This window comes from Oncorhynchus keta, chromosome 20 (genome assembly GCF_023373465.1).
Source record: "Oncorhynchus keta strain PuntledgeMale-10-30-2019 chromosome 20, Oket_V2, whole genome shotgun sequence".
NCBI classification, from domain to species: Eukaryota; Metazoa; Chordata; class Actinopteri; order Salmoniformes; family Salmonidae; genus Oncorhynchus; species Oncorhynchus keta.
The window spans coordinates 27,325,700-27,340,595 of record NC_068440.1 but is presented as its reverse complement, the minus strand read 5'-3'; the positions used below and the strand labels follow the sequence as shown (position 1 = coordinate 27,340,595).

Genomic DNA, 14,896 nt, shown 5'->3' with positions numbered 1-14,896 from the left:
GTGTTAACTAGAGCACGACCACGACTTAGTTTATCTAATTTTACCCTCAATACATAGTTAGGCCTATATAGATCTACTATATTCAAGACCATTGAAAATTGGAATTTCACATTTCATGTTGGAATGCTTTTATCCACCCTCGACTTAAATGTCACACATTTACACTACTCATTTGCTGAAATAACTTCTAATCTACCCTCTCGACGATGTAAACACATTAAAAGCCCCTGAGCTCGTGGTGCTACAGCCTCTTTCTAAGGTCCCATTATATACAGAAATATCTCGTTTACCGAAAGCCTGCGACGCAATTACGCGTCAAAGGCAACAAATTAAGCTGGCGCTGATTGGTGGGGCCAGTTAGATCATCGATCTTTTAGCATTCCAATATCTTCTCGAGACAACAGATTCTGCCGTTGTCTATTAACCGGTGGGAGAGAAAATAATGACTGGCGTTAACGGATCCCGGGGACCACATAGCTGTCATATCCTCTCGCGCGCCCATCACAAGACGACGCCCAGCAATTCTGTGTTTTGACACCGACCACTTCGGTCAAATTACTGCTCTCGTTAGGAGCAATATGCAATGACAATGCCCTGTACCTTAGGTCTATTTTATATTATATTTTTCTGTGGCATTTGTCTATAATAGTCCTGTAAGTCAATAGATTGCGAGGAAGTTCCATAGGCCTACTTATATTATTTTAGGCCTAACAATGTGCAATTACTTGGTTCTATATCAATAGAATATGAATAACCTTTTGGAATATAATTGTTTTGATTTTATTTAGATTACGATTCTACATGTAGGCCTTCCCTTGATGCCCAGGCTGCAATGAAAACTTAGTATGCCTATTCCGTGAGCTGTAGAATAAAACATTCGATTGATTTTGTTGTTTGAAATGCTGTTTATTGCAAATTTGATGTCCAGAACAATCCAACAATATATTCAGCAAAAATTACCACAGAGTGAATTCGCTCTCTTGAGCCTTTTTGCAGCAATTTCCCTAAAACATGACAGGGTTATTTCGATGAAATACTATGCCAGTAACAGTGCAAAGCGATACATAGAAACAAAGAAATAATAGCAATTTCCTCAAACTATTTTAGAATGAGTATAATAAATATAAGGCTTATAGTATCAGAATCAGTCGTTATAAATGCATTTATCCAAGCATTCGGTCTTCTGAACATTGGCTGAGGGTAAAATAGAATGGGGTAGAATTGGGGGTGGGCAGGGGGAGAGAGGTGGTGGCTAGTGTTCAGTCGAGGGTATATGGGTGAGATGGGCAGCTCGAGCGAACTCGGCCTAATTTGCCTGGTGTGATTGTCCAATGGCTTGTCTCTCTCTCTCTTCCCCCGTCAAGCCAAAGCGAGCTAATCCGTTCCCCTGGCGCCTTGTTACGGTTTGGCAGAAACGATCCCTCCCGGTCTCCGCGCGCGGCCGGTATTATCATTAATTCAACACTCAAAATTCATCTGCCACGTACATATACATCACTTACTAATTTTACCAGCATCTGCACATTTCCGACCCAGACCTTCAAAAAAGGGACACTCGGATAGGGAGAGGGAGCCATAATGAGACGGTGCAGTCTGTTAACAATTCCCTTGTTAAAAAAAGAAGATGGAAAACATCATTCTCTTGTAACTAGCCTACCCATATATGTAGGTCAATTTGGACATGTGAAGAGACTACAAATAATGATAAACCGTTAACACCATCCATCACAGAGATAAACGTTTGTCTGTAATTCCCAGTCCGCCTGGGCTCTCTCTTTCTTCGCACCAAATTAATCTTAGATAAATCAAATGTGTTTTTTTGTCCGATCTCGGAATATTTCATGGTCTGCATGGGGTTTTGTAACTTAAATTATTTTTTTCAGTGGATAGCATGATGTGTGAGATCATCGCGTTGGTGCTTGAAAACATATAGCTTAAAAACTGGGTAGGCTATTTATTTGCACTCCGAGCTCGCTCATCTCTCCTTTTTGTTATGTAGCAGGTGTATGTAACAGCACGCGCTGCAGTACCTGTCGCTTATGCTGCTGCGGGTATGGAGTCTGCTCCACACGAGCGTTCTATTCATGCTGTTTGAGTCTTGTTCATGTGTTTTCTTTAAGTTTGATAAAAGCTCGTCATGGTAAAAGCGTATGGCCCTCTTCTGCGCTTCATTGACTCAGTCCAATGAACACATTTAGATGTGTTCTCTTCGTTTTATCTGGTCAATTGCACCTCTTCTCTCTGGTCCAAAGTCACCGGCGAGGACTTGCTCAGCACCGACGGTGTAAACGTCAGAAACGTGTCAGTCCTGCTCGTTGGGGAGCACGGGAAGTCTGACCCGGTGGGCCTCTGTGGAAAGCCGTTTGTTTGAGCGGAGTGACAGGCGAGGCAGGAACAGGGGCTTCCCCCGGGACCGAGGCTGTGGGCCGGGCTGGGGTACAGGGATGGGTGCCTGAACGCACACAGCAGCTCCGGCCGCTGGTAGGGATGAGACAACATCCGGAAACTGTCGAGGGACCTGAGTGGGTTGGAGAATGGAGTGGCGGAGGAGGCCGAGCCGGCTCCGACCCCAAGGTGGGAGTAATACGGTAATGGCAGGTGGGACGGGAAGGAGTAACCGAGATTCCCAGTGGCGGCCGCGTGGTTCATCATGTAGGCGTAGAAGGCGGGGTCGGCAGGGTGAGGCCACGTCATGGCCAGACGCTGCCGCTTGTCCTTCATCCGGCGGTTCTGGAACCACACCTATGGAACACAAACATACAGACAGGCGGGGTAAAATATGATCCTTCATACGTCTGTGATGAGACAGATGACAGATTTACAGCTGTTTTTGCACGTTTACCCACGGTTCCAAATGGCATTACAGTTAGAGAGCAGTGGGCAGACCTACACGGAGTGTACAAAACATTAGCAACACCTGCTCTTTCCATGACATCGACTGACCAGGTGAATCGAGGTGATAAAGCTAAGATCCCTAATTCATGTTACTTGCTAAATCCGCTTCAGTCAGTGTAGATGAAGGGGGGAGACATGATAAAGAAGGATTTTTAAGCCTTGAGACAATTGAGACATGGATTGTGTATGTGTGACTTTGAGGGCGAATGGGCAAGAAAAAATATTTAAGTGCCTTTGAACGGGGTATGGTAGCAGGTGGCAGGCAAGTGCACGGGTTTGAGTGTGTCAAGAACTGCAACGCTGCAGGGTTTTTCACTCTCAAAAGTTTTCTGTGTGTATCAAGAATGGCCGACCACCCAAAGGACATCCAGCCAACTTGACACAACTGTGGGAAGCATTGGAGTCAACATGGGCCAGCATCCCTGTGGAATGCTTTCCACACCTTGTAGAGTCCATGCCCCGACGAATTGAGGCTGTTCTGAGGGCAAACGGGGGTGCAGCTCAATATTAGAAAGGTGTTCCTAATGTTTTGCAAGCTCAGTATATATCGCAAATTCCAGCTCATTAATGGATACTTTTGTGGTCCTTCTGTAGCTCAGTTGGTAGAGCATGGCGCTTGTAACGCCAGGGTAGTGGGTTCGATCCCCGGGACCACCCATACGTAGAATGTATGCACACATGACTGTAAGTCGCTTTGGATAAAAGCGTCTGCTAAATGGCATATATTATACTTAAGCTCGCCCCTTTCTAAGCTAAATATGTTATATTGGAAATAGGCTTATATGTTGTAGAGAAACATTATGATGTTGAAATAGGACACTGTTAAAGCCAAAGATCCTCATCTTACCTTGATTGTGGTCTCTGGTAAATTTAGTGAAGCCGCCAGTTCACATCTCCTTGGCCTGGACACGTAATTCTCCCGGTAGAATTCCTTCTCCAACCGACCGATTTGCTCCCGAGTGAATGCTGTCCGGTACCGTCGCATCGCGTCGGCCCCGTAGGACAGCGAGCCCTGTCCCGAACCCATCTTACCAAGATCCATGCCGCTGTCACTCGGGTGGCAGGGGGAATCACCGTTTCGACCTGGAATGGGTTTAAAACATGAATCAGATTATTTATAGAATAGCCTAAAGGTACATTTGATGACAATCGTATCCTACAATTAAGTGCTGTACAGGTTTTCTTTTGTTATTTTTGTTTTTGTATAATTGTCACTGCAGCCTTTATTTTTCGTTTGGCTGAGGTTGACAAAAATCGAAAGCAGAGCACCACAACTAGCTAAAATGCATCTCATCATAAATTAAGCCTATGTAGGCCTAGAGTAAACTAAATAATCCAGATAAATGAATACCATAGCTAACTGCAGAAGGGATAATTATATTAATCCATCATTGTGATAGTTATATGTTATGCAGAACCCGATGTGAAGATAATAGCATATATAATCATTCGTTCAACATGTAGGATACTGTTTCCCATTCATTTGAAAGCAGGACCTAAAAATACATATGTTAAGCATTAGAAAATTAATTTGGAGCCTCTTTTTCATTAATACATGACCAGTCTGATGTCAGTTCTCCTGGGGTATGGTCCCTAGATGGTTCCAATCAGTTTACTTAAAATCTCTACTAGCAGTATGCGTGCAGATTGGTTCATTTGCGACAGGGTGTCTGGCCCCGGGGTAACTCGTTTAAAAAGTGACACTGGTTAAAACCCTAGCTAAGAAGGTGCAACCCAATAACAAGCTGAGATCTCTCATGAGTGTGGATGTAACAATCTATAGAGAAAATAATTAATTAATTACAAATTAACGTTGTTATAACAACAATAACAATTATGTTCAGTAAATTGTCACTCCCTATCCATAATTCAATCGTACGGAATATCTTGAGTATGTTACGCCATAATTTACTTATTTTTTTTATTCTGGACTCTGCATGTACAGAGAGATAGGCTGCTAGCAATCGATTGTAGACCATGTTTACACAGTCACATCGATTGCATTCATTAATTTGAGAAAACGAAATAAATAGTGTCATGACGTTTTTTTCATTACCTTTCCCATTGGGGTAGTCCATGCTTTCTGGCGTGCAGCTCACATCAATTTCCTCATAGAAGTCTGACTCAGTGTCCGAGCTGCTGGTTTCTTTGTTGGTGTGATCTATCCGGTGTCTCTCGGTAGAAGATGACATGCCAACCGGCCTTACATCAGCGCACACGCGTCCCTGTGCGCCTTCCACCTCTTCGTCCGCTCTGTCTCGCGAGTAGGGTGCAGAACCCGGGCTCAGGCAGTTCCTGTTGACCGTCTTTCCTTGCGGTTCTTGCGCCGGGCTTCCAACTGCTTCCGAGAAATTAGAGCCCGTCTTGCCAACCACCGTGCCAAGTTGACCTCCCTCCGCGAGCATCACCATCTCCTTTCTGTTTTCCATTACCGACGAACGAACGAACGCGCGTGGAATGAACGGGCGCCAAATCACTATGGAGAGAGCCAAGCTGTCTGTGACACTGCAGGCTACGGATGGCGAGGGGATTCAGTCGTGAGAGTGGAGAAAAAAAGAGTAGAGGAATTGATTGAAATCAAAGGAGAGAAGAGAGGGGGGATGTACGTTCTGATCCTGCGAGGCGAGCGCTTCAGAGTGCGGCACAAGCCCTGGGAGGGATCACCATTGCATTCTCTTTCTCTCGAGCTGTCATTCTTAATAGGGCAGTCGTCATAATGGCACCCCTGATGACGCCACGCATCGATTGGATGTGGATAAACAGAGAACGAGCAATCACAACCGCGGGATGAGAGATACTAGGGAAGACAGGCATCTTTGGACAGTGTTGGCTACAAGCACATTATTACCGCATGAGCTAACGAGCAAATTATTTTGTGCAGGTATAAAGAGTATATATAGTCCACTGAACGTCAATGTTCTCTAATCCTCAATTTCCACAATGGAACAAAACCGTTCGAAACGAGGAATTCTGAAAAATCTTCAAGATTTCAATTATATATATTTTTAAACCGTTCTAAAGGTCATTCTTAAGAGGTACTCAGTTATTAAAATTATGAACAATATTGATTGTTATAATGAGAAATAATTATTAACTAATTTATAGGACACCAGGTTATGTGTAATGTGATGCCATGAAATAATCCATATTATTAACCCACTATTTACATGACAAGGGGCAAATTATTTGCGTTGTTTGTTGTGACGTGGTCATCAAATAGCCCACACATATTTTTGGGGGGAAATATTATAGTGTGTATTTGAAGCTAAATGGTGAAGCTAATTGGTTTACCATTGTGATATTTGTAATCCACAGCAGGAGCACAATATAACACAGTATGGTGAGGTTTGTTGCAACGTGCAAAGGCTCCCCTTGAATTTTGTCATGTAGTACTCTATGTGTGAGTGAATCTGAAGTTGTCAGCTTTCAAAACGTATGGCTTGTCTGAAACAAAACCCTGTCTAATGTGAAGAACAATGCATAACAATATAAGGCCTGTTATTCAATTGAAAATCTGATTGCAGGAAGCTGCACTGGACAGAATGAAGACCATATTAATGTATTTGCCAAGTTATTCAGCTTAAAGGAAAGCGTTGCAAGCAATACAATCAAAACCGTTGTAGCCACCAATGCATAGGACCATCTTATAACAAAATGACCACGTTGTTATAATACATTGTCCCTGAGACTTCCATTCCACAGGGAAGTTAAATCAGATCTATTCTCAGTGGTGCTTAATAGAGGCGTTTAAAACATGTTCCATTTGGATCAACATGCTTTGTGCGGGCGCATCGAAGCGTCTAATGAAATGAAATGGGGATGTCCACTCTTTAGTGGCCTGTCCAAGTGTCCATAGAACCCAGAAGACGCAATCTTCCTCACATCACAATGCCCCGTCCTATCCCTCTCCATCCCCCCTGTCCCTCTCTCACCCCCTCCTCTAAAGTGGTGTCAAGTAAAGTGCTCAGAGGTCAAGTCCTGGTGGTCAGAGTTAAGATTACCTACCATTTGACATATTAGTCTGAACAACCAACAACATGGGGCTACACAGCCTGGTCTCATAGACTAGACGTAACATGGAAATGTAAATCCGGGACACTGAAAGTAGTATATGTTACTTGGTATGGTTACCTAGATGGTTGCTTAAGGCGAAAACGAAAGTAGGGTGGTTGGACAGGGTGGATGGGTGGGCGTATAATGCAAACGTCGAGCAACCCAAAGGCTGTGGGTTTGAATGTTGTCCTGTCTCAGCCTCCAGTATTTATGCTGCAGTAGTTTATGTGTCGGGGGGGCTAGGGTCAGTTTGTTATATCTGGAGTACTTCTCCTGTCCTATTCGGTGTCCTGTGTGAATTTAAGTGTGCTCTCTCTAATTCTCTCTTTCTCTCTTTCTTTCTCTCTCTCGGAGGACCTGAGCCCTAGGACCATGCCTCAGGACTACCTGACATGATGACTCCTTGCTGTCCCCAGTCCACCTGACCGTGCTGCTGCTCCAGATTCAACTGTTCTGCCTTATTATTATTCGACCATGCTGGTCATTTATGAACATTTGAACATCTTGGCCATGTTCTGTTATAATCTCCACCCTGCACAGCCAGAAGAGGACTGGCCACCCCACATAGCCTGGTTCCTCTCTAGGTTTCTTCCTAGGTTTTGGCCTTTCTAGGGAGTTTTTCCTAGCCACCGTGCTTCTACACCTGCATTGCTTGCTGTTTGGGGTTTTAGGCTGGGTTTCTGTACAGCCCTTTGAGATATCAGCTGATGTACGAAGGGCTATATAAATACATTTGATTTGATTTGATTTTGATTTGATTTGATGGACAACTTTCGCATTTTTGCTGATAAGCAACTTTTATACTACTTACTACTTGTAGCTACTTTGCAACTACTTAGCATGTTAGCCAATTCTTCCCCTAACCCTAACCTTAACTATTTGAGCAAACCCTTCCCCTAACCTTAACCCCTAACCCTAAACCCTAGCCTAGATACCTTTAGCCAGCTAGCTTACGTTAGCCGCCTAGCCACCTAGCTAGAAGATATTATACACATTTGTAACATATAGTACTTTTGCAAATTCGTAACATATTGTCCGTTTTTCTAATTATTAATTTATAATACGAATTGTAATTCATAACATATCATACGAAATGGGTGATGGACATCCACAAATTAACACATACCATATGAAACGTAATATATCATACTAGATGGTGTCTCTCGGATTTAAGTACAGAATAATACGAAATACTGTGAAACCAGGTTGGGCTACAGGAACATTTTTTATTACAGCCCAAGACCTATAATTTAGGAAGCATTGTTTTACTGTAATTGCATAGTTTTACCAGGTATACTATAGCCTTCATAATGGCTAGGCATATTTGAACACAGAGGGTGAAACTTTAGAAAATATAAAATAAGCATGTCGGCAAACGTCTGTAACTTCAGACATATTAGAGGGCTACACATTACTGGACTAGTCAACCATTTGATTATTGTGATTTTTTTTTTGTCCAGCCATGTCTCCCGAGTAAAACAAAAAAAAACTATTTCTGACATTCTATGTGCACACACGCCTGTGTTCTATGGGGGATTGCGCACGCGCAGATAAAGGCGACGCCGTGCATGTTTTCTGGATGCGAGACGTCTCCCAACCTCTCTTTGATCTATGTACTCTAGCGCAGTAAACATTCACTAAACACAGCGATAAAGGACAAGGCTTTTATTAAGGCTATGGCCTTTGGGGGAGGTTGAACTTGATATTACCACTTTAAAGATTTCACGGTGTTTTAAGTTGAGCCCTGGAATCGTAATGGGGCCCATTACAACTCTCTGTCTGTTTGTTTTCTGCTTATGCGTCACACATTACACATTACACATAGCATCCTAGGTATTCTTTCTCATTACTATTGAAGGATGGGCTCATATAATTAGGGAATAGGATACCTAATATTAATTTAATATGATTTATAGGAATAGGCTAAATATAAGCATCCAGATCAAGCTGTTATTACCTCATTGACGGAGATGAAGTATGGAAAGCTGGGTCCCGATTCTCCAAAATTCTACCAAAGTGCACTTGCACAACAATAACCATCATGGATAAAACATGGTGCTTACACCAATGCAATGCTTTTAAATTCATAATGAGGAGTGTACAAGTGCACGCTTTGGGCGAAGGGTGGAGAATCGGGATGCTAGTGCTAATCATTCTTTCTCCACTCCTATTGGACTATCCAGTTCTTGTGTCCTCTGATTCCACTGTTAGATTGAGCAGGTTAGGGATGGGGCAGGGAACATGTCTGATTCCACTGTTAGATTGAGCAGGTTAGGGATGGGGCAGGGAACATGTCTGATTCCACTGTTAGATTGAGCAGGTTAGGGATGGGGCAGGGAACATGTCTGATTCCACTGTTAGATTGAGCAGGTTAGGGATGGGGCAGGGAACATGTCTGTAGAATAGGTTCATTGACTCATATTACATGTCCTACAGTTCATACACAGTATCAGTGTACTGGGGACTAGGATGACGTCAGGGGTCGTCGTGACAAGGGGATGCCACCAAGCAGTCTCGCGCAGCCATTGCTGTCCTCGTGCGCCCTCGCCTGTTGAAAAATAGGAAGGCACATGAGCCCTCACGGATTCTTAGGGGGGCGACTGATCGAGTGAAATTCCTCTCTCACATTGCACACAGGCCCATCTCCCCTTCCCCCTCTGTCTTCATTTTCTTCTCTAGCTCTCACTCCCTCTACTCTCCGCTTACAATGACAGTTCACAGTAAAGGTGTATGAGCCGGTTCTGTAAGGATATTAGATGCCGTTTTTAAGGTCTGCATCTTTTATCTCGCGATTCTCTGTATCCCTCTGAAACACACTACAGTATACTGTTAAAACTATAAACGTTTCAGATTGGATTATACTCTCATTCCTTTGTCTAATAGATAGATAGATAGATAGATAGATAGATAGATAGATAGATAGATAGATAGATAGATAGATAGATAGATAGATAGATAGATAGATCAAGACAAGCGCGAGAGACATAAACGTTTATGACGTATTCGATCCACCGAGTCACTATCGGAACCATGGTAATAAAATGTATCATTAGAACCTAACTAATATTTCGCTTTTTACTTCAGCAGATACAATTCCACGGTTGGGAGAGACACGAGAGGGAAATTATTTCGGTAAATCAAGAATGTTTCCTTAAGCCTATGTCCAGAGATAGGGACCTGGCTACCTGGACCAATCAACACTACTGAAAGTGTATGAGTTCCTCGATATAGCCTACTATGTTTTAAACTATTGTGGGTGGTTTGAGAAACTTTGCGTTATAGGCTATACCCTATATATACTGTATATACATCATATATAGTCTATATTCCATTGAGCGTTGTTGTATTCATAATATTGCATTAATTGATAGCAAAATGTTCTTCAAACTATCTTACTTGGATTTTGTTAACACTTAAGGATACTGCCGTTAGTCCTATTGTGTAAATAATCATTACTAATACTTGTTCAGATTAAGAATGACTTCCACACCATGATTCATAGTGAAGTTTAGGGTTAACCTGCTGCCATAAGTACAATGTAATAATGAGTAACTAACTACAATACTAATTAATGCTGACCACTGTACCACGGGGGTCTAGGCCTGCTTATAATGCCCCCTTGTATTCATAATATTGGATAATTTAAAACGAATTGCATTTAATACTATGTAAACCCGAAAATCCCAACGTTTCCATTCCAAAAACATCTGTTGGTTAGGCCATTGTGCGAGGTTCCACTCTCATTCAACTGTTTTCCCTCCATTCATCTGGGTTCATGGAAATACACCGACTTGTCTGAGAACACTGAACCTTTTTGTATAGCCCAAGGCTAAATATTTGTAGTAGACATACCCACAATCACAGCCAAATGTAAACCCTCTGTGTATTTTGGCAGTAAAGCATACTAGGCTACTCCATAGGCCTAGCTACATAGTTGGTTATCAATAGTTTTATTCTGAATCTCTGATCTGATGATACCCTCTGTGGCATAATCAGTAAGTATCTTTTAGGTTTCTATTTCTGCCTATCTTCGAGTTTTGCAAGATAATTTTGAGTTTTTAAAACCATATAAACTTGTTATAAATTAAATATGTATTTGCATAATCCTTTGTGTGGGGTGAAATACAAATACATTTTTTGTACTGTAACGCCTATTGAAAATGGATTCCATTGGTCTGTATTTGTTTCTATATACCAAGTAGACGAACATTAAAGTGAAATATTTTTTTGCAATATTTATTGTAGGCCTACATCACACGTTTCCATTTCTTGTGTATTAGTTAGGCTGCTACACGTTTTGCAATTAATTAATTAATCAGGTTGCATCGGGTATATTAAACATCTAATTTAGAGAATCATTGCAAATATAAATATTTAAATTAATAGTCGTGTTTTATTTTCAATGAATCCCTATGGTGTATTCGGTATAAGTGGGACCCAATTTGCATTTCAGTCTTCTGTTACCTCTTTTGACATCTATCCAACACATTAGCCCAACACATGATACATCTCTGAAATCCTCAAGATGTCTCCTAATCACACTCACACACCAAAAAAATGATATCTTATTCACAGGAGGCATGACACACCCATTTGTGCTTTTGGCAAACAAGGCACTAATACTCTAGTGGCCGCTCTATCAATGAAAATAAATGTCTTAAAAAATGGAAGGCAGTCGGGAGGAGGCAAGATCAGGTGGGACCATTCTAGCCAATGAGAAGACCAACAGTCTCCACTAGTTACCACAGCCACAAAGTCGGAATTGGGTGCATCATAAAAATGTATGAAAACAATCATTTGCTTTTTTGTTTTAATTTAAGTTTAGGGTTAGGCATAATGTTCACAGTGTGGTTAAGGTTAGGGTTAGCTTTTATACACATTTTAAGAAGCGACATTTTAGAAAGGCGGGGTTTACGACTTTGTGGCTGTGGTAACTAGTGAGAACTAGCCACAACTCCGATATAAAGTGTTTTTTCTAAAAGTTGCCGGGATCTTAGGTGTCTTACTTATATCAGTGCACTTCTAACAACCTACTGATTACGAATCTTCAATTCAACCAAATAAGCAACACATAGCAAATAAGCCATTCAATTTATTGTTATCCAAAGTCGACACTCTCATTGACCTCCATACAAAACTCTGCGCTTGGTTAGCGAAAAAAAAACGAAAAAACGCCACTAACAGATTTTGGGCTCAGTTGTACCTCTCACTTCGCCTCTTCCTCTCTGGTTAGGTAAATCAGTATTATTATAGTCCTAATTATACGCCAATGGGTTTCAGAAATGTGTTGGGATAATATGTTGGATAGATGCCTGAAGAGGTTACAGAAGAGGGAAATGCATCTTTTACCTTTTCTAAATTCAGTCATACAACAGTACAAACAACAGTACTACAATAAATAAAAAAATAACAGGATATAGCACTACAAGAATCAGAGCTCTGCCTAACCTAAGTACAGGGGTCTCTAATGGAAACTGGATATATTTCCTCCATTGGAAAAGCCTATATGACTGTCCCACTTTAGCTACTCCATGCTGTCCTACTTTAGCTACTCCATGCTGTTCTACTTTAGCTACTCCATGCTGTCCTACTTTAGCTACTCCATGCTGTTCTACTTTAGCTACTCCATGCTGTCCTACTTTAGCTACTCCATGCTGTCATACTTTATCTACTCCATGCTGTTCTACTTTAGCTACTCCATGCTTTCCTACTTTAGCTACTCCATGCTGTCCTACTTTAGCTACTCCATGCTGTCATACTTTAGCTACTCCATGCTGTCCCACTTTAGCTACTCCATGCTGTCATACTTTATCTACTCCATGCTGTTCTACTTGAGCTACTCCATGCCATCCTACTTTAGCTACTCCATGCTGTTCTAATTTAGCTACTCCATGCTGTCCTACTTTAGCTACTCCATGCTGTCCTACTTTAGCTACTCCATGCTGTCCTACTTTAGCTACTCCATGCTGTCCTACTTTAGCTACTCCATGCTGTTCTACTTTAGCTACTCCATGCTGTCCTACTTTAGCTACTCCATGCTGTCCTACTTTAGCTACTCCATGCTGTCCTACTTTAGCTACTCCATGCTGTCCTACTTTAGCTACTCCATGCTGTCCCACTTTAGCTACTCCATGCTGTCCTACTTTAGCTACTCCATGCTGTCCTACTTTAGCTACTCCATGCTGTCCTACTTTAGCTACTCCATGCTGTCCTACTTTAGCTACTCCATGCTGTCCTACTTTAGCTACTCCATGCTGTCCTACTTTAGCTACTCCATGCTGTCCTACTTTAGCTATGGTTGGTAAAGCCAACAACAAAAATACTGATTTATAAAATTGATACATAATATTGGCAAATTTTATTGTGCATTTTGATGCACCAGTACATAGTATTCACATTTACATCCCAATTTGGCACTGTACATCATTTATGACAGTTTTATAACCTTAACATAAAAACAGAATAAAAGCTATGTCACTGATCATACCATGTGCTTTGTGTGGTGAGCTTCCTGTGATGTAATATTGTTCATGTGGTTTCTCTTCAAGGGCTTTAATAATCGCTTTTATTTTCTCTTGCCAGACCAGGAAATAAACACATCAGGAGTAAACTGTTATGATGCCCCAATCTTTCTGAATTCACCCTACCTCTTTTTCACATAGACATGTCTCATGCTCTCTTGGGATATCCTCGTGTGCCACTCTTTGTGCTATAGGATACCAGATAGCCCCTGTGTTACCTGTGAGGAGTTATGCAACTTTGCAGTCAAGACAGATACTATCTTGTGATCTGTCAGCAGATAAGCTAACACTTATAATGCTCTTTTGCGCAATTCAAAGGTGACCTTGTTCGTTTACAGTAGTGGCACTTTATTGTGTGTGTTTTAGATAATGGAACTGGGAGGACAACGGATGAGTTAATATGACTCGTTCATTGTTGGATATACCCAAATACATGTCTGTTCTCCATATAGGTGGGCAACATAAGTGCAAGAACCGGAAGGAAAACGGGACACAGTGTGTTGTGGTTTTGCTCTAGTCTTTGCTATAGTGTCTTATACACCGCGATTAAAAGGGGAAGCGGCCCCCTCAGCAGACATTGCAGATTGCGCCCCTCTCGGTTTTACAAGCGGGCCTAAGGTGAACTTGACCATGGAGTCTGCGCAGTGCGCGATGCAACCCTGTGCAACCCTACTGTCTCAGTATTTTAGTTTTGAACGAGAGTGAGCTATTCCATCAATACCCACCAGGGCAAAACAAATGAAACACATTCAATTTCAATGGATTTGGTTAGGATTGTTAGTAAAGAGGATATGCCAACGGAAGAATACGTGTTCTGCTATCCTAGCACCTCCACCATCCCGGCTTCAACTTGGCCTTGAAACTGGATGACGCAGCCACCAGAGCTTTAAATGCTTTGACCTTGAAACGCGTCCGGAGAATGCAAGGTGGCTCGAGCTGGATATTACATTTACATTACATTTACATTTAAGTCATTTAGCAGACGCTCTTATCCAGAGCAACTTACAAATTGGTGCATTCACCTTATGACATCCAGTGGAACAGCCACTTTACAATATCTCTTCTCTTGTAATTTTAAGCCCCTCTTCATAGCTCCTCGCGCCACTATTTGTTACCTCTAACTGGTCTTCTCACACGCACTGCATTTCCGTATAACGAAGAGATTAACGAGCCACTGAAACCTACATCACCCCATTAAAACGAAAACACCATTCAGTAGCCGACGGTATGGTTTACCACAATGTCATCCGTAGCGTGGAAAACCGTGACACGCAACACTCACCTGGCGCGAACCTGAAACGCTCCATAGGCCTACCTGTTTTCATCTTTATAACTATAACTCGGATTTCCATATATTGGGCTTGAAAGAGACTCGTAATAATATATAGGCTAGTATATCTTTCACCTCATTCTACCGCTGTTCAAGT

The 14,896-nt window shown here is 41.9% G+C and overlaps 1 protein-coding gene across 1 annotated transcript; it reads right to left on the bottom strand.

Annotated features, from left to right (window-relative positions):
- Nucleotides 1–928: 928 nt before the first annotated feature.
- LOC118374527 (homeobox protein XHOX-3-like) lies at nt 929–5,786 on the bottom strand. The gene is made up of 3 exons (XM_035760961.2): nt 4,952–5,786; nt 3,743–3,978; nt 929–2,742 (listed from the first exon to the last, which is right to left on the bottom strand). Exons 1-3 carry the CDS (start codon nt 5,322–5,324, stop codon nt 2,215–2,217), a joined length of 1,137 nt encoding a protein of 378 aa, XP_035616854.1. The 5' UTR covers nt 5,325–5,786; the 3' UTR covers nt 929–2,214.
- Between the last annotated feature and the right edge of the window lie 9,110 nt (nt 5,787–14,896).